At 42.0% G+C, this 26,519-nt stretch overlaps 1 protein-coding gene across 1 annotated transcript in view; it reads left to right on the top strand.

Moving 5' to 3' along the window:
- Positions 1-26,519, top strand: part of LOC139389260 (transmembrane protein 132C) — a 215,902-nt gene that overhangs the window by 112,073 nt on the left and 77,310 nt on the right. Inside the window, exon 4 of the mRNA XM_071135811.1 lies at positions 13,192-13,378. Within this exon, the coding sequence (XP_070991912.1) occupies positions 13,192-13,378 (187 nt within the window). The remainder of the gene's footprint in view (positions 1-13,191; positions 13,379-26,519) is intronic.

Here is a 26,519-nt window from a genome sequence, read left to right as displayed (position 1 = left end):
TCTGACCCCCTGGAATTGTGATACAGAGAAATAATCTGTCTAAAAACAATTTTTGGAAAAATGACTTGTGTCATGCACAAAGTAGATGTCCTAACCGACTTGCCAAAACTATAGTTTGAAATTTGTGGAGTGGTTGAAAAATGAGTTTTAATGACTCCAACCTAAGTGTATGTAAACTTCCGACTTCAACTGTACTTCTAAAAACGACTCCCACTCACTCACCCACCGTTACACACACACACAGAACATTACCCTATTCTTTTTACTACCCTTCATACATTTATTTTTATAAATGTCTCTTTTGTAAAAAAAATATGCAAATGTGTTGTACACTTATTTTTATAGACAGAACCAGTGAAACACCTACTCATTCCAGGGTTTATCTTTATTTTTTACTATTTTCTACATTGTAGAGTAATAGTGAAGACATCAAAACTATGAAATCATGTACAGTAGTAACCAAAAAAGTGTCAAACAAATCAAAATATATTTTATATTTGAGATTCTTCAAAGTAGTTACACTTTGCCTGATGACAGCTTTGCACACTCTTGGCATTCTCTTTTTTTCTTTACTTGACTTATCTTGTACACTTTTAGATTTTTTTATTGTCATTAGACCTATTTTATCATTTAAACTTTTGAACACGTTTTTTTTTTAACGAATAAAAGCATGGCCTTTCCTTGCTTTGGTGACAGAATTAGCACCCATGGAAGTGGCTAGAGTCTTCAAAGGTGCAAGGATAATTAGAAGTCTGAAACTAGGGTATTTGGTGCAGTGTGTGCATTCACATCGTTGTGTGAATCACTGTTATTGTCTGCCTTAACAAGAACTGTACAGGTAAGGGAGGCAGGTAGCCTAGCGGTTAAAACGTCGGGCCAGGAACCGAAAGGTCGTTGGTTTGAATACCCGAGCCGGCATGGTGAAAAATCTGTCAATGTCCTCCTGAGCAAGGCACTTAAGTCTAATTTGCTCCAGGGATGCCATACTACTATGGCTGGCCTTGTAAAACAACACATTGATAAACAGTGTATGTAAAAAAATATATATATATAAAATAGCATCTTAAATCTATATGGTACTGTTGTGTCTTAATAGGCTCCATTTAGTTCTTGATACCACTATTCATAAGATGTTGGAGCATTTCTGTTTCCCTGTTAAGGCAAATTACATGGATGGGTGCATTTGCCTTGTTTACCACTGACCTAATTGATGAACACATCCTTGTTGAACTAAAACTGATTCCCACCGTATCCTCTCCACTCTCCAACTTAGGGAGCCTTAACTAACAGGGAGGTTGTTAACATTTTCCTTTTGCATTTTGCCTCAACTAAAGAGTGGTTTTGTGATGGAGTGCCATTGATCGGACACTCTGGGCCCCTAGTCAATGGACCTTGTGTGTGTGCCCTGGGTGCGGTTGCCGTGCCAACAATGGTGGACTTCCAAGGTCCAGTCTCATTAGGCTGTAGAGGAGGACAGGCTCTCCCAGTCTCTGAGCTGCAGATGGCCATCACATCATGTCACTTACTAAACACCCCAAGAGAGCAAGGAAAAGGATATCAGCTTATCGGCACAGGCATCATTGCTGCAGACAGCTGGGGTTTGTATCTACTGCCCCCTAGTGTGTGGATGAGTGCTATGCCTACTGCCCAACCACAACTCCAGTGGTCAGCTGTGGTCAACTCAAGCTACAGTTTGTTGCAGAATGTGAAAGGGCGGGGTTGAGATGTAATGATCTTATCTCTTTGGGTGAAAGGAATTTGTGGGGTTTGAAGTGAGAGAGTTGGAATGGAATGATTTGGAGAAGAGCAACAATACCTTTGGAACGGTAGCCTTAAAAAAACAAGAACACTAATAGCACAAAACCATAACTATAAAACTGAGGTTAAGGGGTGGCTGTTGATGATTAGCATAGTCATTTTGGGTACATTAAAACAGCAGGGTTGCTTCCACTAATGGTGCTAATGATGTTCTTCTGTAGAAATGTATTTCGGATTGGACACCTGGTGGCACAGGGCATTTTCTTCTCCTCTTAATGACCGCATTACCTCTCGAGGTAATTTGCTTTGGTTATAGTCACTTCCGTGTACAATTCCACATAAGCTGACACCACGACGGCTCTCAAGGAACTACACTGTGCAAACTGGATTTATTGTAGCTGGGGGCGTTCATAAAGGAAATCTATAGAAAACACCCCTGAAATGTTGCTATTCGGGGCGAAAGCATTCTTGACCATTGCTACTCTCCCTTACGGGACAAACATCTACTGATGCACCATTGAGAGCATCCTGTCGGGCTGTATCACCAACTGGTATGGCAATTGCACCGTCCACAACTGCGGGGCTCTCCAGAGGTTGGTGCGGTCAGCCTAACGCATCATCAGGGGCACACTGCCTTCCCTCCAGGAACTCTACAGCACTCGGTGTTACAGAAAGGCCAAGAAAATAATCAAGGACCTCAGCCACCCAAGCAATGGCCTGTTCACCCCGCTACCATCTAGAAGGCGGAGACAGTACAGGTTAATGAAAAATGGGAACGAGAGACTGATAGAAGCTGTTTATCTCCAGGCCATCAGACTGTTAAACAGTCACAACTAGCCGGCCTCTGCCCAGTACCCTGCCCTAAACCTCAGACACTGTTACTAGTCAGCTACCACCCGGTACTCTACCATGCACCTTAGAGACTGTTGCCCTATGTTACATAGTCATTGAACACTGGTCACATAAATAATGTTTGCATACTGTTTTACCTGCTTTATACTGTATCTACTGCTGTACATATCATTCCTAGTATACTGTATCTTGTATAAATTAATCTGGTGTAGATACATATAGATTGCATTTGGATTACTGTTACAGTGCTATTTGGGTTGTTAATTGGATTCATTCCGACATATCTTAATTTCCTTCTTTTGACTTTTTGGATAATGTGTGTATTGCTAGGTATTACTGCACCGTTGTACTTCTGCTCTGCACTGAATAATATCCACTACTTCTTTCTGTCTGCAGCATCTCAGAGTTTCACTTTAAACTGCCTGTCTGCTTTGTACAAAGTGGTACAGTAGCTCACTTGCTAAATATGTTCTCCTTATGAATATAGATGATTTTGGAATCAAATAGTTTTGCCTTAAATGCATTTGGATTTTTTTCCAGGAAGATGTGGGGGAGAGGAAGATATCAACTGGCAGCACTTTGAATAATTAGTTGGTATTCGTGCTTCCTCAATAGAGCACTGAATTATACTGTTTATATAGCAACCTATGACAACATAACTGCTAACTGAATACATGGCCCTGTGAGGCTCAAAGTAAATACCTAGCATGCCTCCTAAGTAAAGAGACTACCTCTGCTTGTGTGTCCTTCTTCCCAAGTGCATGGCCACCTACATAGACATCATTCTTAGCAGAGAACATGACAATGAATATAAAGGGCAGTCTTCTTTTGTGTGTGTGTGTGTGTGTGTGTGTGTGTGTGTGTGTGTGTGTGTGTGCGCGAGATAGGGAGTGTGTGAGCTGGGGTTTGTTAGCTAATGAATGCTGCAGAATGCTGTTAGGCTAATAGGAATGTGATCCCCTCCCTGGGTTTGATACACACTAGCGAGAAGCCTTTGGTTTGTGCCCATGGTTCATTATAATGGTATAATTAATACCGCTCAGCCTTTTCTCTGTGTGCCGCAGTAGAAAAGGTTGAAGAATAAATGATTCATTTAAAATAATCTGATGCATATTAAAACAGTTATTTAATTCATTAAAAGAACAGTAAATTATTCCAAATCCAACTGCCAAATATTTTTTGCACATTTCATCTCTCTCTCTCTCTGTCTCACACACACACATGCCATATTGCAATAGCAATTCTCATTCCTTCCCACTGCTTAATCACATGGACAATTTGCCTTCTTTTCTTAGCTGGGTCTGTATTAATGTTTCAGCCAGAATTTTGCTGGCAGTGGCACTTGTGAATTCAAAGGCTGCTTGACTTTCATGCCATTAGAGAATAGCAACAGCTTTATAGAGTGAATGTTAGGTCCTGCTACTCATGAACTGCAGTCAAGAAGCACTTAGTGGGGAATTGTGACCCTGTGACCGCAGATAGCCTATGCTCAACATCTCTCAGTTCAGAAAGATGGGAAGATAAAAGTCTGGTAACCTTCACCACTCAACAGTACTCAACCTCTCTGCTTTCACCATGTAACATACTATAAAACACCCTCTTGCACAACCACTCCTGAACAACATTATGCAAAAGACTACATGCTGAATACAAATATTATGTGTGTGTTTGGCTTGATTACTGTTGTTTTCTAAAACATGACGATCCAATGCGTCTATTTGCTCCTCAGCCTTTTCTTTAGCCAGGCTAGCTTCATCTCTCCAGTGGCCACTTCAGTAACCCATACATGTCACTACATAACCATGCATATCCCAGAACAAACGCCAAGCAACATCTCCCTGACATTTATCTCTATTATTCTTATTCTTGTCTTTCATTAAATTTGACAGTGTTTTAGTGGGAGTTTGTCTTTTCTCCTCCTGTCGCCATCTCTGTTCTTTTCTGGACAGGCTGAATTGAAGAGCTCTGTTGGGTATAGGTCTCACAGGGGACTCGGCTTGCTCCTCATCTCGCTCTCTCTCTTTCTTGTTCTTGTCTCTTTCTCATTCTCTCGCTCTTTCTCTTCTCCATCCTCTCTCTCTCCGTCAGTTTTTCTCTCTCTAACAACATTTCCATCCACAGATTTTATGTGATTAAAGTCATACCATATTTTAAAAAATCACGACAGCTGTGATGGAAAAGTTTCGGTCCAATTTTACAAGTGCTGACAGATGATTTGTTCATTTGACATGGTGGGATCTTTTTGTGTCGGTAAAATTAATAAGACAAGAAATGGCGGTGAAAACACCTTTATGTGCAAATATTGATATAACAACCATCATATCGAAGTAAACTTGGAGTCACACAATGACATGGTGTGGGGTTCTCTCACTACGACTCGGGAAACCATGCAGTTTATTAAACTACAGATTAAATCAAATGTGATGAACTTCACAGGATTGTGAAAGTGCAAGGTGATCTTGATGCTCCATTCCAATAAATATTCAGGGTCTTATTCTGGTAACATTATGATCGATGCTTGACTGCCGTTTGATAAATACAAATATTCTTGCTCTTCATAATAATCTCATCACGTACACTAGCCTACCCACACTGTATCTGTTAGCTGTTGGCTAGAGCACACGTGCCAAGAAGAGTGGTGGCACGTTTTCTATTGAACACAACCATAGAGTTGAAAATGCAGTGGAGAAGCATTGAACTTTAGATTTTTATTTGTTACATGAAAGCGAAAAAGTACACACCACTGCTGGGAAAATGGGCATATTTTATTTTGTGGATTTTCAAATATTCACATGAAAATCTGTCGCCAATTGGATGGAAACCTAGCTAGTATCGCTAAATTGTTTCCACTGAATAGTAAGACAACTGGAAACCCTATATATAATAGTATATTCCATTTTACATATGGGTGGTCACAGGAATCAAACCCACAGCCCTATTAGACATTTGTATATTTTTTTCTCCTCATATTTCCAGATATTTTTTCCCGACACCTTCTTTGCCTACTGTCAGTAGTGAATACACTTGAGAGGCCATGTCAAATACCCAACCAAATGTACTGACAATGATGTATCCATGGCAACAATACACCTCAGGTTGCCATGTGCACATCTTAAATCTTGTCATGGTTGTAACACAGCTTTCCATTTTTTTTCTTTTTCATATTTTTGTCTTTTTCAACATAATGTTTTACTCTTGGCTCTATCTCTTGGCTTTTGTATTGCACGGTATTTCTCTGGCAGTAGCCAAGCATTGAGGGATCTGGTGAAGGGGTAGGTTAGGAGATTGTTAGGTGGGGGTGTATATACACTCGGAATGCACAACCTCCTGTCCGTACAGTGCTCCCATATCAGCTCCTAGATTGGGTTTCATGCTCTGACTATTGGGGTCCGTTCTCACAATGCAGACCTGACAACAGACTCTCACCTCGGGGTTGGGTGTGCGTGGCGAGAGCGGCCTGGGGTAATATACTTCTGACGGGCTCCCCCATGGCTGTGAAATGAAATTCCCCCACAGCTTAGTGAAATTTCAGCTGGGCTTTGCTGGCTATTACCTCTGAAGCTCCTGCTCGTTCTATTTCCTTCCCCCACCCCTCTCACCCTGTTCCCTCCTCACCCTCCTGGTCCCTTGTAGTTGTGGTTTGACTTAAAGGGCTTTGTAAGGTCAATTGATTCTATCCCTTTGATATATTGTTATTGTCACGGCTAACCAAATTGCAGCCACATTTGAAAAGAGTGGGCAAAGCTTTTCAGCACAGCACAAATCTTCTTCCCAGCACAGACAAGCGTATACTGCACTGGTTCTTTTCATGTGTGACTTCCATGGATTTAATTTGCCGAGGGATGTAAGGAGAAAAAATATTATGGGTGTGCTAGGGTTGTTTGTATATTTATGACTGCCGGTAGCTTTGCTTAGAGACAAGCCAGATGATACTAAAACACAAAATCCGTCAGCAAACAGGTGAATGGCAGTAGTGGGAATTTGGCAGTTAGTGTATTGCATAATTTATGTGCAATAAAATGACCTTCTTAGCCACAGGTTATACTTTACACTGCATCCAGGAATTTCAAAAAACGGGGTCTACATAATTTTGAGCATGTTCTATAGTCTCCCTATTAGTTATATACATAATATCATTCCCAAGTCTTTATTTAATCTATTGATGTATTACATTTGGGATGTATAGAACTTCAGTAAAGCAATTTGATGTTGGTGAACTAATGATTCTTGATATAATATGACTGGTTATCTTGCATGCGCGAGGAGCCCTCCTCTCAGAGTAAATAAGTTACCGTGTGTGTGTGTGTGTGTGTGTGTGTGTGTGTGTGTGTGTGTGTGTGTGTGTGTGTGTGTGTGTGTGAGAGAGAGAGAGATATGCATAGGGCTGGTATATCACTGTTCTACCCCGAGGAGCATGGGAACAGCAGACATTCAGGGTACAGTTTTCAAGCACCACTGGAGCCCTAAATTTGATTATTTTTGGGGGAGTTTGCACCCTCCCTGCAAAGCCTCCTTGTAGTGTGGTGTAGTATAATGTAGTGCATTTATTCTACTGGCTGTGTGCAGGATATGTCCATCCCCACATCTCACACTGGCCCCAACTTATTTCCTCGTCTTTACAGACTGTGTGGTGCTGTGTGTGTCTGCATCCTGGCTTCTCCATGTCCAATTTGCTATGTATGTTTTACACATGTTCAAGATGATTGTGTCAGACGTAGGGAAAGTCTATCTCTTTCCCTAATATCAAAAAAACAAGAGAGGGATGGAAGTGCTCTGTCTTCAAGATCTGGAAATAGAGATATTGACACTCCAAATGTCAACCTACCTCCTCCAAAGACACACACACACACACCACTGATGGTTGTGTCGCAGTGTAAGCCCCAGCGGTGTAAAGGAGAGGACACAGAAGCCCCTATCACATCTCCCAGAGATTAAATGACAGTGTCACAGTGAAACATTGGCTCTGATAATAGGACAATAGAGCCAGTTTCAATTATAGTCTTCCTCTAGAGAGGACTGCAAGAAAGGAATTACCTCAGGAAGGTCTGTTTTATTTTTTCTGTCAGTTTATTCTCTGTGACATTGAAATCTTTATTTCTTTAGACTCCTTGGGGCTTAAAACGTAATAGCTAGCCTGATCTTACCAAGGTGGGCTTTTGTTAGCTTTGTGTGACTGAAATAGCTCAGGTATCTCAAATGTGAGTTTCAGACCGTATCAGAAATACTAAAACAATACAACATGAACCACATCCTGCTGTATGTAAAGGACTTATTATTAAATGAGTACCTCTCTCATTGCAAATGTCAGAATTATGTTTTATTATTTGATCGATGGGTCTTATCAATGTGTTTATTTCACCCCTGCTGGTAATGCTGTGTTGTGGCGATTGAGAGGTTTGAGATGGCCTCTCCTGTGTGTAGCCTGTCTGCTCATTCTCCTCTCCATGCCAGAGTCAGGACTCTCAGTATTGTCAGGTCCCTCTCCAGCCTCCCATCTCAGCCAGCCTGCCAGATGCTCTTTCCACACTCCTCCACAGTCTTTATCTAGCTCTACCCCAACTTCTCTCTGTGGTGCTGTTGGCTTAGCTGTCTGTCTGTGAGACCTGGCCCCCATCCCTGCCTCAGTAGAACAACACAGACAGTTTACAGGTGATTATCAGCCCAGCCGCATAGAACACATCCAGAGGCCTTTGGTGTAATTGAATTAGAGTCCATGCTGGAAGTCTGAGAGATTGTCAGTCCCAGGGGCTGGAGGGACAGGCCTGCTTCTCCTGTGATGAGACCAGTGTTTTGAAAAAATAGAAGACAGTCTTTTCAGCCTTTCTAGTAGTTTATTGGCTAAATTAAGTAAAGTTTCTTATCTACCAGTAACATTAGCAGCTTCAGACGTTGATTAGCTTAATTTGATCACCCAAAAGGTCAGACAAACTCCATAGCAACAGTTGTCTCAACACCACCTTAAGTCTACTTCTATCACGTTTCAAGGTAAGACCCAGATGCAGACTATGTCGAAGTAACAATGTTTATTACAACATGGGCAAAGGTACAGGATGGCAGACAGGCTCAGGGTCAGGTCAGGCAGAGGTCGGTAATCCAGAGTAGTGGGGCAAAGGTAAATATACGGAGGGTACAGGGCAACAGAGGAAGAACAGCAGAGGGGCTTCTGTGTAGCTGTGGGACTATAGCGGTGTGCCAGCGCATCTGGCTTGACCTTCTTGGATACCGGTTGGTGCTGCGGAAGTGAAGTGGCCAAGAGCAAAAAGAATCCCAATACCACGGGAACCTGCGGGGACTCAACTAGCAGGAATTGGATCATCTCGCTGTGGTTCCCTGACACTCGTCGGTTGATGGGGGTGGTATGGTTGGTGACCCGGCCTATAGAGCGCCCGTCCAGCACTCTAACATTCATGGGAATGGAGAGGGGTTGAGTGGGAATGCTCAGCTCGGACACCAGGGTAACGTCCAAAAGACTTACATCGGCCCCCGAGTCGATGAGTACCTGAAGAGACATGGACTGGTTGCCCCACAGCAGAATGGTGTGGAGAGGGGGACGAGTAAGGGGAGAAAATGTTTCTTTAATCCCCACCAGAGTACTCACTCCAACAAATGAGCCAGGTCTCTTGAAGGGACAGGTAGACACAAAATGACCGACAGTACTGCAATACAGACAACTTTGGTTGTCAATTCTGAGTACGCATTTGGCTGGAGACAGCCTAGCCCTGCCGAGCTGCCTCGGCTCAGAAAGAGGTGAATCGGCAGTCTTCAGAGGCTCTTGGAGGAACTCGGGTCAGCACAGATCTTCTCGGGGACGTAGACACCGGGAACTTCCGGAGTTAATCAGATGAAAGCTGGGATCCTTGGGTGAGCGATTGGGACAGCAATCAGACCTCTTCTCCCTCCTACATTCCCATAGCCGACCATCGAGCCGGATGGATAAAGCAATGAGCGAGTCAAGATCCGTCGGTAGTTCCTGGGCTGTAAGCTCGTCCTTTACTTCCTCAGATAATCAGTGCAGGAACGTGTCGAACAGTGCTTCCGGGTTCCAGGCACACTCCACTACTTGCGTGCGCAAATCCACCACATAGCCTGCCACACTGAGGGAGTCCTGTCGTAGCTGGAGTAACTTCCAAACAGCCTATCTCCCGGTCACCGGAGCCTCAAACGTTTTCCACCTCCGCCACGAATTCCTCCAGACTGAAGCATACGGCCGACTGTTGTTCCCAAACGGCCGTAGCCCAGGCAAGGGCCCTCCCGGACATCAGCGTGATGAGGTATGCTATCTTAGAGAGGTCCGAGGGGATGGAGGATGGCTGCAGCTCCATACGAGGGAACACCCGACTCTCCATCGAAGCGCTCCGGGGAGGTAAATGGGGTTCCCGGGAAACCGGGGTGATGGCGCTGCTACCAGCCGGGTTACTGAGGGGCGGGAGGTTACCATCGTGATAGGCTGCCGAGTAGGCAACCAATGGAATTGCTCCCGCAATGTGTCCATTGCTTGGTCGTGACGTTTGGCCACAGTCTGGAACCCTTCCATCGGACCGCGAAGCAACTCCTCGTGCCTATCAATGGTGGCTCCTTGGGAGGAGATGGCGTAGCGGAGCTAGTCCAAGTCTGCTGGGTCAGTAATGGCCAGTTCGTACTATCACATTTCAAGGTAAGACCCAGATGCAGACTGTGTCGAAGTAACAATGTTTATTACAACAACAGGGGCCAAGGTACAGGATGGCAGGCAGGGTCAGGTCAGGTCAGGTCAGGCAGAGGTCGGTTAATCCAGAATAGTGCGGCAAAGGTAAAAATGCCGGTAGGTTCTACGAACAAAACGAACTGGCAACAGACAAACAGAGAGACATAGGTATAAATACACAGGGGCTAACGGGGAAGATGGGCGGCACCTGGAGGGGGGTGGAGACAAGCACAAAGACAGGTGAAACAGATTAGGGCGTGACATCTTCATTTAATTAAATGCATCACATGCTGACAGCTTACAAGGTCTGTTGAATAGAAGCACTAAGACACTCACACGTTCACGCTGTATTTTACCTATAGCACCCGTTCCTATTCAGTGACTCACAGTGAGTGTTACTATGCTGTAGAATAATGCTTTTTCCAGGCTTGTCTATCGCTACCTGCATGGTAGAACTCCCACACCAGTCCATCAAGTGTTAAAGGAGAAGTTTGCTTTTTTACAACCAAATCTCTAAGTTGCAACAAAATGGAATATAACGTTGAGGATAAAGTTCGGAATGAAACAATTTAATGTACAACATTTAAAGACATGCATCACTACACTGAATGTTTCCATTTCTAAAAGGACATATTTGAGTGTTTTTGGAGCCTTCGTTCATGTTCTTTCAGAGCCCCCCGTACTGCACAACAACAATGAGGAAGTGAATTGCTGGTTGGGGTAAATTTAGCAAAAACAAGTGAAATTGCTAAATTCTCCTATGCATTACTGTGCCTGCTCACCAGGACTTATCTAACACAAGCTACTGCTCTCATGAACAAGGTGATGTCATCAAAGTCAAAGGGCCAAAATAATACGCACATGTAGCTGTGTGAATTCCTCTTCTCCTAGATATTTCCTCATTCTTCACAATCTCCTCCCATATCCTCCCCTCTCACCTCCTATCTCATTTTCTACTGTCTTCATTATTCAAACATTTTATTGCAGTCAGATTTTTCAGTTTTCAAAATTGCAGAATGTCTGTGTTAAGGTTACGCTCATAGAACAAAGAAAATTGTCATCTGCAATTGTATCTCCCTGACATCTCTGGAGCTGGTGTTCTATATTCAGATGAAACCTCATAAAGTCCTTCATTTTCACGGCAGCACCTATGATGCCGTAGGGAGGGCAATAATTGACATCTCTAAATCAAAAAACTGAATGGATTTGCTCAGAGAAGAGACAAATGGTGAAATAATTTCAGTGTTTGAGTTCACGTCATACCATGCACAGCTGAATCCTGCTTCTCTTTAGACACCTTCATTAGTTTGACTCTGTAGTTTGTACATTCTATTGTATTCTGAATTTGATGTTACCAGAGGATCATGTTTGCACTGAAATCTGAGTGGGTGAGAAAACTAGGGCATTTTTCAGATTACCAGTAACACAGCCCAAAGTGCAGTCATGTGACTGTACATACTGTTCAAAGGTTATAAACTCTAGTCAATCTGTTCATCAGCTGTCATCGTTGTTTGGTTGATGACCTCACGGCTCCAACCCAAATTGGCATCTGTTTTGTCAGAGGGACTGTGGATGTAGCAGTTATGTAAGGCCGTTTTCTACCATGCCACTGCTCTGACAGCCCAGCACAACCCAGCTCTCTCCACACTGATTGCTACTCTGTTATGGAATGCGGCACAAGTTATTTGGTTGGTTGTCATTTTAAATATTTATACTCACTTCCGTTTCTTGTAGAAATTGGGTTGTTGTGTGCTAGGACACAACAAATCACTCATTCTCTCTGATTGAAAATAAATAAGAGAATGGGAAGTGAGTATGTGCCTTACAAAAACCCAGGGTTCAGCAAATAAAACGCCTGGTCTATTATTCATAGTTTTCCTGCTTTCTGAGTCACATTCATAATTGAGAACATTATATATTTGCTCAGATGTCTTTTCTCGAAGTACTACACATGTTCTTTGTTCACCACAACAATAAAAAAATGGGCAAATTGATTTGCGGTCTTGGAATGAAGCTGGTAAAGTAATTAGATGTGTTGATCTGTACTGTAGGGTGCCATACTGTATCTGCCATGTGCCATAGGTACAGTAGACAAACTGCCGTCGTTGTCCTGAGGCCAAGCAGCGGCAGAAGAGATTGGGAGAGGGTGCATATTTTTCTCTTTCTTTCTCGCTCGTTCTTTCTTTCTGGTCAGCCTCAAATGAAGGAGATGCTGTTTAGTGCCGTTGGGCCTTGGAGACAGTGCGTGAAATGTATTGGCCCTGAGCCCTGCCATTTGACACGCCAGACAAGGCTAACAGATCTTGTGCCATTTCCATTTCCTGCTTCTGTGTAAAGCTGACCTTTGCTGCCTCCTGGCTATTTATTTAAACTCTGAGCACCAGAGACTTATGGTGTCACCGGGAAATGATATTATCAACGCTCTCCATTTGTCTGCCTTAATGCAGCCCTGCCATATATTCTCCCTGCATTGCATATACTGTAATGCTATATATTCATACTGTGCTGCTGCTGCAAATGAGGGCAGTGGTTAACACCCAAGCCTTCATGTCCAGAGCAGGGGATGACAGTTACTTGTAGCCTCCTTCTGAGATAAAGATTAGTATGTATTACAGTACTGTACAGAGCAACTGTAGCCGTATGGGCAGTATGAAGAATGTCAATATAGAGCTGTGAGAAATAGCTATTAACAGTGCATATCATACCATGGACCAGAGTTGACGTTTTGTAGAAGCACAGTCTAAAATGTCAGGGACATTGATTTAGTCATCAGACTCCACTATTTTTAATAATTCGATTAGGACTGTGTGTTGGTAGAGCCCATGGACGGACACACTGTTACTTTCTAATAAAATACTGATCCTCTCCCATCTCTTTCTCTCTGGTCTGTGCTGCAGGTCTGAGGAGGGTGTGCAGAGGGTCCTACAGGTGGACCTGGAAGTGGACAGCTTCCTGGGTCCACTGGGCAGCCGCTGGATCACGTGGCAGGTGGAGTACCCGGGCAGCCATGCCACCACGCAGGAGGCAGAGACGGAGATCCGACTGGCCCAGAAGGACCTGGGGGGCATTGTGCCCCTGGCCATGGTGAGTGGTGCCAGTCAGCCAGTCAGTCAGCCAGTCACAATCACTACAGCACACAGAGCAAATGGACTGTGCCAGAGATCCAGTGGCGTGCCGTGGGCCTGATGCCTGGGCCTTCAGTGAGGTCCTACACAGTCCCACCCGAATTAATCCACCTCTTATTACCATCATTATGATGCCATGGCTCTAGACACTATACATTTAGACAGAAACGCAGTATAACCAGGCGTCACCCAAAAACATGACACAATCAATGAGTCTTATATATTTCCCTATTTTTCTTCACCTTTTCATTGTGCGGCTCCGTTGCCCTGAGCGCTTGTTCGTTGAGCTGTAGATCCACTCGGGTGTCCCCAAAAGTTTTCAAAAGCACCATTGCTTGCTTGCTTGCACTTGCCCAGTCGTACTTTGGTGTCTCGTTACTGCCTTGGTTAGACAACTCAAGTTTGCAAAGCCAGTGTGGCTCCAAACACCAAATCCATCACTTGCAAATAATAGGCATTCCCAGCAGTACAATTTACAGTGCTTCTCGGAGCCTGTGAGCCATTGATAGCGCTCGTAGTTGGAACTTTGAAAGTGGCGAACGAACCCCTTTCCCACCTGTGACAGGCTTTGTAGCGTCGGCGTCGGGCGACCTCTCCTGACAATGTCTAACTTTTCTTGAAAAGTTTGTCTTGAGAATGGCGTTATAATTATATCCTCGACCAAATCGATATCTTCTCCTCCTTCCGCCATTGTGGGTTGAAAAAACAGCTTAGTAGTACGCAAATTAATTTGTTTATCAAATTCAGTTTCCTAGTTCTGAAGTTCTGCATAGACCTGCCCATAGGACCTGTCTCTCAATATTGGTAATCCAATCAAAAGACGTGCACTCACTACGCCTGCTAGCTGGCTCCTGTGTAACACTGGAGCCAGCCAGCAGGCGTACAATAGCCAACTCTAAAGCTGATTGGTTGACACTAAATTTTCATTTCCATTCACTTCAAGCTACAAGCGCCCACACTGTTGATTCTGAAGGCCTGAGGGCAGATTTTAGACCCCTGGCAACTCATGATGGCTGAATATGATTGGATAAAAGATCTAACATAAAGACCAGCCCTCCAAATCTCAACCTGGGGCTGGAAGCAGTGCAACCAAGAGGAGAGCTACGAAATGAAGAGTATAACTCTTACTCCGGGGAATTATTTAATACATATTTGTGGGAAAATATATATATATTTAAATTATATTCTGATGATGTTTAGGCCAGCAGAGAAGGCCTTGCTGGCCCTGACGGCCCACCACTGCAGAGATCTGAAGAGCACAAAGTTCACTCAAAGTTTTGTAGGTTACACACTGTGCATCCTGCTGTTCACAGCAGTGACGATGCTTCACATAATTGTTTTCCTATTCACAACTTTGACTTTTGTACATCTATTGCATATTTTGTATAATCACTTACTGTATATTATTATTGTGGGGCAATATGTTTAAAGGTCTTGTACATTACACATCTAAGAAATCTTAGATCTTTGATTCCTGATGTAACTACACTGAAATCGCAGACCTTTAGCTTCAGTGTTTTGCCTGTGGAGTGTGTGTTTTGGCATGGAGGAGGAGTGGGTGCATGTGGCCCTCAGCAGGCCCTGTGTGGGGCCTGGAGGCTCTCTGTGGCCTGAGGGTAGGCCTGCAGGTGTTTTTCTCTCTTTAGGCTGCTATACAGATTAGCCTCTCTATTGGATGGATTCACCAAAGCTACTCCATTGAACTTCACAGAACATCTTTCACCTCATTTGCCTTGGCTTTCTAAACAGAGTTAGATCCAGAAAAGCAACAGAAAGATACCAGAGAGATCAATTACACCCACTTACAAGCGTGACATGTTGCTTGCCAGTGTTGAGATATGTGATTTTCTGTAAGAGCTTTATTTCTATGTTTGTGGTATGCATAATGAATGTTGTGAGTGCACTGTCGAGTATAAATAATTCCATATTAGCAGCGCCTATAGCTACATAATAGGTGCCTGTGGGTGGCTGCATTTGCCTGTGTTGCTGTGCTGAGAGGAATGCAGCTACTCTAACTCTTGTACCCCACAGATCTATTTTCCAAATAATTAATGCTTTTTTTCATCTTCTTTTTTTTTTACAGAGGTAGAATAATACCCATAGTTCCCTTTTGATATTCCTTTCATTCTTCTGACGTGTCAATAATGTTTCTGCCATATAAAAAGGGATATTTGCACCCACGCTTTGCATTGACACAAAGATATAAATAGCATTTCTCTTTTTAACATCTGTATTCCATACTGTCTCTGAGGGAGCTTTATGTAGGTACGAGAATGAGCACGATATCCGTTTAAGGCTCAGTCATTTCTCTGATCATTTGCAGATACATTTGCTCATATTTTGGTATACAGTTTTTGCAAAATGATAAATGAGGAAATGCATTTTAAGGTGTTTTTGTGGCTGCCAGATTTATAGACTGACTTGGGGTCTTTGTGAAAGCACTGCGCACTTCTACGCCCATGTACTAATCCATCACTAATAGTGCCTGGTATTATGATGAAATCATTATACATTTTGAGTGGAATAAGGATTTATGGTTCAAGGCTGATTAATAAAGGCTTTTCTATAGCGACAAAGAGCCAACATATTTAACCTGCTATTAGAATAATTTGATCATCTTGGCTAAATCAATTAATGCATAAACATTATGGTGCGAGGTTCATATGAGAAGATGAATGGTGTATTCAAATACATTAGAACAGATTACAGATGTGTACTGTATGGATGTGCTATGTAACCTATTGTGTTTAGTTATCCTGTCCTGATTCAGTATTCTATTCAGGAAGCCTTCCGTTAAGCCAGTGATGACCTTAGCAATAGATGCCCTTTCTAGTAGATATAGATTTCCATTCTAGTAATTATATTTCTATGGTCATAACACTACATGTAATGGAGGGACTTAACATTTCAATGCATATCTCAGGACTACACCTGGTCAATGCACGATTGACGTTTCCATTGCTGATATTGACATTTTGACATGAGCAACCAATAAGGTTGACAGGATATAGGGCTGTTGGTGTCCAGCCTTACTCCAGTCTTATAATCAATAGTTTGAGAGGGATATACCCTGGCCTGTAATGTGCAGACTCGTGTCAGACCATTTCCTTGGTCAGTATACTGGTTTTCCATCGCTGCCTCTCCTTTGTGGAATGTATTTTAAGGACATGACACCCTGAGTCTTCCCACCTTCTTCATCACTAAACCCCAAGAGAAACAAAAAACACACAATAGACTCACATTGTGTACACAACTCACACACACAACCTCAGACATTGTCCCAGAGCACATACAGTACCCTCAATCACTCACTCACACACACGCACACACACACACACACACACACAGAGAGAGACTTGAAAATGTGTCTGTAAATGTGTTTGTGGAATCTGCATGCGTCATTGCAAGAGAAGGCAAACCAGCGAGGAAGGCTGAATTAGATTACTTGGGATCACTCTGGCATGAAAAGCCCATAGATTACTTCCTCTCCTCTCATCCTCCCCTCCTCACCCTATTGATCAGCCCCACTTCCCCACTGCCAGTGGGAAAACAAGAACATAACTGTTTTTCTGAGACAAAGACAGTGTTACATTGTGTCTCTGTGGTAGGACAGGACAGGAGACTGGACAAAGACCTGTATCTGTGACACAACAATGATGTCTTCCAGCTGTTCATCCCTTATGTTTGGGGATGTAGAGGGTTCAGAGAGAAGAGCATGCAGCTCTTTACGTCAGGCCAGGGAGAATAGAACAGCATTATTATCAGTGATGGGTGACAGAGAATCAGAGAGAAAGAAAGAGAGAAAGAAAGAAAGAGAAAGAAAGAAAGAAAGTGGGCTGCTCAAATCTCTTTAATCGAGTTGAGTGGGGAGACTTCAGAGAGCATACTGAAGGCATCTGTTGACACAACAGCGCTGTCGCTTTGGTTAAGAAGAGGCTTTCATCTGTAATTAGGACTAATTAGGCTAATAGGCTAGATTGTCTTTTGCCATGACAGAGAAGCTAATTGAGTTTAGGCCAGAAATAATCCCTTAAACAGAAAGGGGGAATCCATAAGTGACCATGCCTTAAAGGTTATAATGTAATAAAGCTAATGATTATTAATAATGGCAAGCTTATTCAGGGTTGGATAACATTCATGGCTTATTACCTCAGTTGCTCCTCAACCCATTTACGGCATGCTCTAAATGACTGTGACCTTGTTCTAATTGATTATAACAAAAAAAAAGGCCTTTTATTGCACTTCCGGAGTCAAGTGATAGGGCTCTACTGTAGGTGACACCTCTGAGAGAGAGGATTTTTTGAAAGATGAGCTCTCTTTCTTTCCTCTTTGAAGCAGCCTCCTCCTGTAGCAGGGACACCTGCACACTGCCAGCTCCCAGCACTGTTCAATGGTTTGTCACCCATTTCAAATCTTGAAGCAGGATTTCTGCAAATGCTGCAATTATTTTAAAAGCCTTTAAAAAAAAAGGGAATTCAGAAGTATCGGAGAAGAAAGAGCAGAGAAACACCTTAAACACTTTTCTCTCTCCTCTTGTCTACAGCTGTCCTTTTCTCACTTTCAGAAGAGTTTTCCCTCCCACACCATTTTCGCTCCTCCCTCCTTCTCCCCCTCTCTTCTTCCCTCCCTTCTTTTGTTTAATACAGACAAACATACCTTAATATACAGTAGTATCTCTCCTCACCTCCTCCCTTCTGCCCCTATAGTGGTAAGTAGTTGTGTGTTTTTTAGGTCATGAGTGGATGGATCTTAATGGCAGTAATTGGTGGCTGAGCTGATTCCTCAGCAACGCAGCAGGAGGCTGGCCCATTATCCTTTACTATTCTGAAGTAATACGCTCCTGCCCAGCCTCATGATCATTACCCACGCTGCTCTACTCCAGGGATGAAAAGAGAGTGAGAAGACTAGGCATGCATCATATCACCACTCATATGTCTTCCTGCTCCAGCATCGGCAGCAAACTGTGCTCACTTAAACACAGCTCATTCAAACAGCATGGAGATGAGGAGAAATTAAAGAAGGGGTTTGTATTCATGTGCTTTCTGAATGGTATTGTTAAACAATACATCATCACCCTGGCCTTCTCCGGCCACTTCCTCTCCCAAATGATACAGTAATCCATCAATGATACTCAGTTGGATGTTTCGTAACCCTTTACTGTAGATTTCCTAATGCATGCATTCATAATGTTTCCTTATTGATGTGTTATTTTCCCACATTCATTTAATTCCTTGCACCTTAGTGCCAGGCAGGTGAAATAGCAGGAAAGTGATTTATCAAACACATCGTCAGACACACAGGTATGTGAGCAGAGCATGTATCCAGTACCCTGTCAGACATGAGCACAAATACATCACAGTGAAGTTTGAAGTTTGTGCATTGTTTTAATATCGGGCTGGGTGCAGATAGAATATTCAGTTGTATATTATTCTATGTATTAAGGTATACCTGAAGGTAGGGATGTCAGAATACTCTGGTCTCAATCAGTGTCTGAGCAGCACACGACATGACAATGACAATACACTACACCAAGGGTTTTGAGGGCAAAGTTGTCTTTTTTTGTATTAACAATTCGCGATTGTTTATACAGATCTAAAGCGACACATAAATCCCCAATGCTTTAGGCTAGAAACAAGCGGTAAAATTTGATGCACATGGGAATATCTTTGGTTTATCTCTGTAACAGTGAGAAGCTGAGCTACGACCTTCTAAAGTCGAGGAGTCAAAGAAATTGGACTTTGCTTAGGAAGTAATCTTATACAATGTGTGACTCTGTCGCTATCAATTGATCAAATCACTTTCTGTAAAACAGAATATGTAGAATTAAATTGAGGCTTAATTTAAATTATCATAATTAAACATATTAAAACTGTAAGGGACTTGGGTTTTTACATTTGAATATACATAGTATATTGTCAATTTTTTATTTTATTAAGAGGGTACAATGTTTTTTAGAGCTGACAGGATGAGTAGAGGGGGAGGAGTGGCTACCTATGCTAATAATGAGCTCTCCATTGCACTAATTAAATCTGTCTCCATTCCAAATCAGTTTGAAGTGTTAGCTCTAAGTCTCACATTAGGTAACAACTGTAAAGTTACAGTTGTTGGAGTATATTGCCCACCTTCTAGTAAGAATATGCGTAGCCATTTAACAGACTTATTAGCCACTTTTATATCAACTGAAGTCATTTTCCTGGGAGATTTGAACTTTGATTGGAAAACACAGGACTCAGACAGATTTACTGAGGTAAATCTCACACAATTAATCACTGAGCCAACAAAACCCACTCTTAAGGTGCCTACAAAGTCCCCATTGCTTGATTATATACTAACAAATGCACCTGAGAAATATAGAGCTAGGGGAGTATTTCCACTAGGTGTCAGTGATCATTGCCCCATTGCATGTACTAGAGATGTCAAAATGCATAGGGCCAAACCTTATATTATCACAAAAAGAAATTATAGAAACTTTAGTGAACAAGCTTCCTGACAGGATCTTTCCCATAGTAATCTTGAATCTATTTGTAATATAAATGGAGCCGAGTTGGCGTTCGAAAAATGTACTCGTGTTTTTATTTCCATTGCCGATAAACACGCTCCATACACTAAGGGTAGAGCAAAGAATAGATCAAACCCATGGTTTAGTTCAGACATTTCTGATACTATTGGTAAAAGAGATGTAGCATGGGCTAAGGCAAGAGAAACTTATTCTAGTTCTGACTGGCTAACTTTTAGGCACCTGAGAAAACTGTGCATCAGACTTGTTAGAAGAACAAAATTGGATTACTCTGTGACCAGTTTAAATGACTGTTTCGGGAATCCAGCCAAATTCTGGAAAGTACTTAAAACATGAAATAACAATATGCACTCTACACTCCCAAATCAGATAGGGTTGGATACTGGACTCATTACTGATAAGAATGCCATTGATAATTCCTTCAACAATCATTTCATTGCAGCAGGCAATCTTTTGGAGAAAATGTCGACCACAAATGAAGGAAGAAAAGATAAATATGAAGGGATTATGCATGAGTATGCTGATGCTGATGGTCAGAGTTTCTCACTAAGCCTCTTCCCAGAGGATAAAATTATTGATGCCTTGCTAACCATCGACACTAAGAAAGCAACGGGCTGACAAACTTGACCCAGGGTTGCTGGCTAGAGCTGCACCACTTATCTCTGGTGTTCTCACTCATATTTTTAACCTCACGTTGACCTCTGGGGTCATACCTAAGATTTGGAAGACTGCCTATGTGCTGGCTCTGCACAAAGATGGGGATACTGGTGACCTTGATAATTATCGACCAATCTCAGAGCTGTCTTGTCTTGCAGAAATGTTAGTCATTGGTAAATGTACAGCTGCACTCTGTCTTGTCTGACAACTGCATACTGAATACATTTCAGTCCGGTTTTAGACCGCCCGGGGCACAGTACTATCACAGCCACCACACTGGTTGTAAATTGTATTGTAAGAGCTTTGGATGAGAAGTTGAACTGTGTTGCTTTGTTTGTTGACCTGTTGAAGGCTTTCAATACAGTTGATCATTCTCTTCCACTGAATAGACTGACCTCATTGGGGTTGGCCTCCGATACATGTGTGTGGTTTCAGAATTATCTCAGTGGTAGATCTCAGGCTATTATTGCAGATGGAGTAAAATCAGGTTTTGTCACTGTTCACAAAGGAGTCCCACAAGGTTCGATTTTAGGTCCTTTATTATTCACTATATACAGTGCCTTGCGAAAGTATTCGGCCCCCTTGAACTTTGCGACCTTTTGCCACATTTCAGGCTTCAAACATAAAGATATAAAATTGTATTTTTTTTGTGAAGAATTAACAACAAGTGGGACACAATCATGAAGTGGAACGACATTTATTGGATATTTCAAACTTTTTTAACAAATCAAAAACTGAAAAATTGGGTGTGCAAGATTATTCAGCCCCTTTACTTTCAGTGCAGCAAACTCTCTCCAGAAGTTCAGTGAGGATCTCTGAATGATCCAATGTTGACCTAAATGACTAATGATGATAAATACAATCCACCTGTGTGTAATCAAGTCTCCGTATAAATGCACCTGCACTGTGATAGTCTCAGAGGTCCGTTAAAAGCGCAAAGAGCATCATGAAGAACAAGGAACACACCAGGCAGGTCCGAGATACTGTTGTGAAGAAGTTTAAAGCCGGATTTGGATACAAAAAGATTTCCCAAGCTTTAAACATCCCAAGGAGCACTGTGCAAGCGATAATATTGAAATGGAAGGAGTATCAGACCACTGCAAATCTACCAAGACCTGGCCGTCCCTCTAAACTTTCAGCTCATACAAGGAGAAGACTGATCAGAGATGCAGCCAAGAGGCCCATGATCACTCTGGATGAACTGCAGAGATCTACAGCTGAGGTGGGAGACTCTGTCCATAGGACAACAATTAGTCGTATATTGCACAAATCTGGCCTTTATGGAAGAGTGGCAAGAAGAAAGCCATTTCTTAAAGATATCCATAAAAAGTGTTGTTTAAAGTTTGCCACAAGCCACCTGGGAGACACACCAAACATGTGGAAGAAGGTGCTCTGGTCAGATTAAACCAAAATGTAACTTTTTGGCAACAATGCAAAACGTTATGTTTGGCGTAAAAGCAACACAGCTGAACACACCATCCCCACTGTCAAACATGGTGGTGGCAGCATCATGGTTTGGGCCTGCTTTTCTTCAGCAGGGACAGGGAAGATGGTTAAAATTGATGGGAAGATGGATGGAGCCAAATACAGGACCATTCTGGAAGAAAACCTGATGGAGTCTGCAAAAGACCTGAGACTGGGACAGAGATTTGTCTTCCAACAAGACAATGATCCAAAACATAAAGCAAAATCTACAATGGAATGCTTCAAAAATAAACATATCCAGGTGTTAGAATGGCCAAGTCAAAGTCCAGACCTGAATCCAATCGAGAATCTGTGGAAAGAACTGAAAACTGCTGTTCACAAATGCTCTCCATCCAACCTCACTGAGCTCGAGCTGTTTTGCAAGGAGGAATGGGAAAAAATTTCAGTCTCTCGATGTGCAAAACTGATAGAGACATACCCCAAGCGACTTACAGCTGTAATCGCAGAAAAAGGTGGCGCTACAAAGTATTGACTTAAGGGGGCTGAATAATTTTGCACTCCCAATTTTTCAGTTTTTGATTTGTTAAAAAAGTTTGAAATATCCAATAAATGTCGTTCCACTTCAAGATTGTGTCCCACTTGTTGTTGATTCTTCACAAAAAAATACAGTTTTATATCTTTATGTTTGAAGCCTGAAATGTGGCAAAAGGTCGCAAAGTTCAAGGGGGCCGAATACTTTCGCAAGGCACTGTACATAAATTATATCTGTAACTCAGTGAAAAAATACAACTTTAATTTCTATGCTGATGACACAGCCCCATCACTCCCTCAAGCATTTACATTCCTGCAGTTTGACTTTCAATTGCTTCAAGATTAACTTGTAGATCTTAGGCTGGTGCTTAATTCAAGTAAAACTAAGTATATGGTATTTTCGCAATCCAAAAGTATACAATTGTAAAATCTGAACAAAAAATCTTGTCTGTCATCACAGGACAGAAAGGAAATTGTACAGGCCACTTTCATGTCAGTGCTTGATTATGGTGATGTTTTATATATGCATGGATCAGCATCAGTACCGAAGACATTGGAAGCAATGTATCATGCAACATTGCGCTTTGTTACTGGTGCAAACTTTTGCACGTGTCATTGCCTTTTGTACACTTCAGTTGGCTGGGACTCCCTGACTTTTAGAAGGGCCAGACACTGGTTGATATTTGTCTATAAAGCTGTTTTACAGAAACTTATCTTAATCCTAATTATCTTAACTCAAAATTCCAGTGGTCAGATAGTATTTATCTGACTCTGTCACAGGACATGCTAGAGATACCCCAGATTCACTCCGAGTTAGGCAAAACAGCATTTGAATATCATGCTCCACCCTCATGGAATGATTGCAGAGAGAATTCCAGTTAGATGTGTTGCTGCCTGTAAGATAGTTTAAATGCACATTACAAAATGCAATCACAGTTTAAAGTTAATGTAATGTGTGTTTTTCTTATAGAAATGTATTTATTTTAATATTTTTAATCTCCATCTTGTACTTTGTATATGTTTTAATTTAGTTTGTTTTTACATTTTTATTAATTGCTGTGTTGTTTTTATTGTATCACAATAAAGGGCACAACTGTAAAAGAGACTCTGTTTCAGTTTGTTTCCCCTGTTTAAATAAAGGTTAATAAATATTTGGTAATATAATAACATTTGGGGAAATTAGGTCTAAAAAAAATATTATTATTATATTTAAATAGCCTACCTAAAAGATTCCAAGAGTCTTATTAAACTACATAGAATTGCAGGAAATTAGCTTTAAAAAAGGTCCCTCAAATTATACAAAATCAAGCTAGTGTTGTATTTAATATACTGTAGGCTGTCAATAAACAATAAAACATTTCAACTGTGAAAAAGGGGGCCCTGTGGAAAAACAGTTGGGAACCCCTGCATTACACTACACTACACTACAGGGACCTGTATTTTCCTCCCATTATTGAATGGCACTCATGCACTACTCTAGCTGATTGCCTTGCCAGGGCAAAGCATTGCATTTCTTTGCATAGCATGACTCATAGAGTCTACAGTTGAGGCTGATGTATGAATCCTGAAGTGGCAATCCATTAGAAGCTGGTATAGTAGAGCTGGGGGGCTGATGAGAAATAGTGCTAGCTAATTGAGTCTACTGCGGTGTTCACATGTGTCATAATACATGTAATGTTAATGAGTACAACACATGTAATGAAATGTCCTCTGATCCGGAGCCACTCTCTCCTTGACACAGGACGCTCTGTTTAAATACCTATTTAAATTGCTTTCTAAATGAGAAGGATCTGTTCTATCCATCCTTGTTCCTTCTCTACAAAGCCTTTTCTACAATAGACTGTAAGAGAGAGACAATTCCCACTTGTTTTTGATAAAGCGGCAAGCCTAGTGTGGGTGGGAACTGCACTTGTGCGGAACTAAGTTTGCGAGTTTTCCATTTTCAAAAGAGTGGAAGTGCTTATTTTAATGGTGTATTATTTTGGTGTCAGATGTAAAATACAGACTGTCTTAAAATATCTACATAATTGAAAGGCTTAAAAAGGTGATGTAATTGTGGCTTCCTTCAAAGTTTGTTATTTTATTGGTGTATACCAAGTTTTGCTCTTCATATCTGGCCAAAATGTAGATGCCCCATTGATACAAAATGTGTTGTTTTCTTCCCCTATGTAAAACTAATAGATCAAATCTCTAAAACATTGGATAGAGAGGATTGTCAAAAAGATGAATTTCGTGACATATCACTAAGGCAGTATTTTCACAGATGGTTTGTTTTGGTCTTCTATCTGAAAGCAAACGTGACCCTGTGAGGCTTGAGAGAGAACCGGGTGGGAGGATTTTGGTGGTGGTAATGCATTTAGCAGTGGAGTTGACCTTTGAGCCTGAATAGGGAGGTTTCTGTCCAGAGGGCAGCTAAGCCAAGCTAAGCTGGCTATATGGATCTTGATCAGAGCCGGGTGAGAAAATCAGTCTGAGAGATCAGGTCATCCCTACCAGGCCTGTACCCGAGTAGGGGAAGAGCTCTCTATCGATCGGCTGAAAGTGATAGATTTGAGGCTGACATAGAGCAGGCTGATACTGACAGAGCTGCATCCCTGGCTGCATTGCTATAGCCCTGAGGGCCAGCCCAGACTCCACGAATGAGCAGGCAGAAGCAGAATATCAGCAGGGCATCGCTATACCATCACCAGCCCATCCAAATGCATTAGCCCCCCTGCTGCTGCCCTCATCCCTGCACAAACCCTGCCTGTGTTTTGGGGCAGGCAGAGAGCCCATTGTGTCCCTGGTGCCTGACCTTGGTGTCTCCTCTCCTGGAGTGCTGAAACTCGCTGTCATTTGTATTCATCAGGGATACAGGCTCCTCCCACCCACCTGATCAATTGATGTAGATATTGCAGGTGTGGTATTCATGAGCCTTGCAGGCAATTTGTCCTATAAAGTTCAAATATAGTGGTTCTACTTCTAGACATGTTTTATTCACCAGCTTCCTAGCCCCGCATGAGAAGAAGAAATTCCTGGCCACTGTGCTCCAGAAGGGGGTTTACTTCCTGTCTGTTCACTGTAAGAGCCAATATTCAGTAACTACTCAAAACTACCTTCCAAAAGGAAGTTCATTTGTATTAACTCAGAGTCCTTGTGTTTACCCGTGAAGAACACTAATTTGTAAACCTACATTACATGTGGGAAGGAGGCAGTCTAATGAGAGAGCATGCTAGTGAATAAGTTGAACATGGGTACACATTAAAGATAGAATAGTATTGTAATTTAAAAGGTTTTATGTCCTAAGATTTGAAAGTGATTTCCTTGAAGAAATCAACCAGAAGTTTGAAGAGCTCGCAGACAAATACATTTTTTAAGACTGTGGAGAGAGCAAGAAATCACCAGAAAGCTTTTGAGAAACATAATCACAAAAACATCACAACAAACTAAACAAATATTTTTAATCCATGTTTGATGCTGTTGTTTATGCAGCTTCAAAGTGCTTCTGTAGTTTTGTGATTTTTCCACCTTGTATTTTCCACCTCTCAACTCACATCAAGGTATTTTGTTTTTTTATTGTAAACTCCATAATGTAATTAATATTTTAGGGAAGGATTTTTCCAGTCACCAGTGTGTCGTTGAGAAACTTCAGTTGGTGTAGGAACTCATAAATAATGTAGAACTAGAGCAATTCAACGAGACCAAAGGGTCAATACTATCCATGAGCTGTCATATGTATTCCCATGCCCCAGCAACCCCCTTATACACATCCATGACAGACAGAATGTATGTATTGTCTGTCAGAGCAGCATGTCATTTTCCTTACAGTATAGGGTCATCTATGAATATAGGAACCAGGAACAGAAAGTGGTAAATCTGAGGTTTGTCGTTTTTGAACTCAGCCCCTGTCGAATTCACAGTGGAATATGGGTTATGTTGCACTTCCTAAGGCTTCCACTAGATGTCAACCGTCTTTAGAACGTTGTTTCAG

Source organism: Oncorhynchus clarkii, chromosome 30, assembly GCF_045791955.1.
Source record: "Oncorhynchus clarkii lewisi isolate Uvic-CL-2024 chromosome 30, UVic_Ocla_1.0, whole genome shotgun sequence".
NCBI classification, from domain to species: Eukaryota; Metazoa; Chordata; class Actinopteri; order Salmoniformes; family Salmonidae; genus Oncorhynchus; species Oncorhynchus clarkii.
Note: the sequence above shows the minus strand (reverse complement) of the source record. Positions and strands in the feature narration are given on the sequence as shown.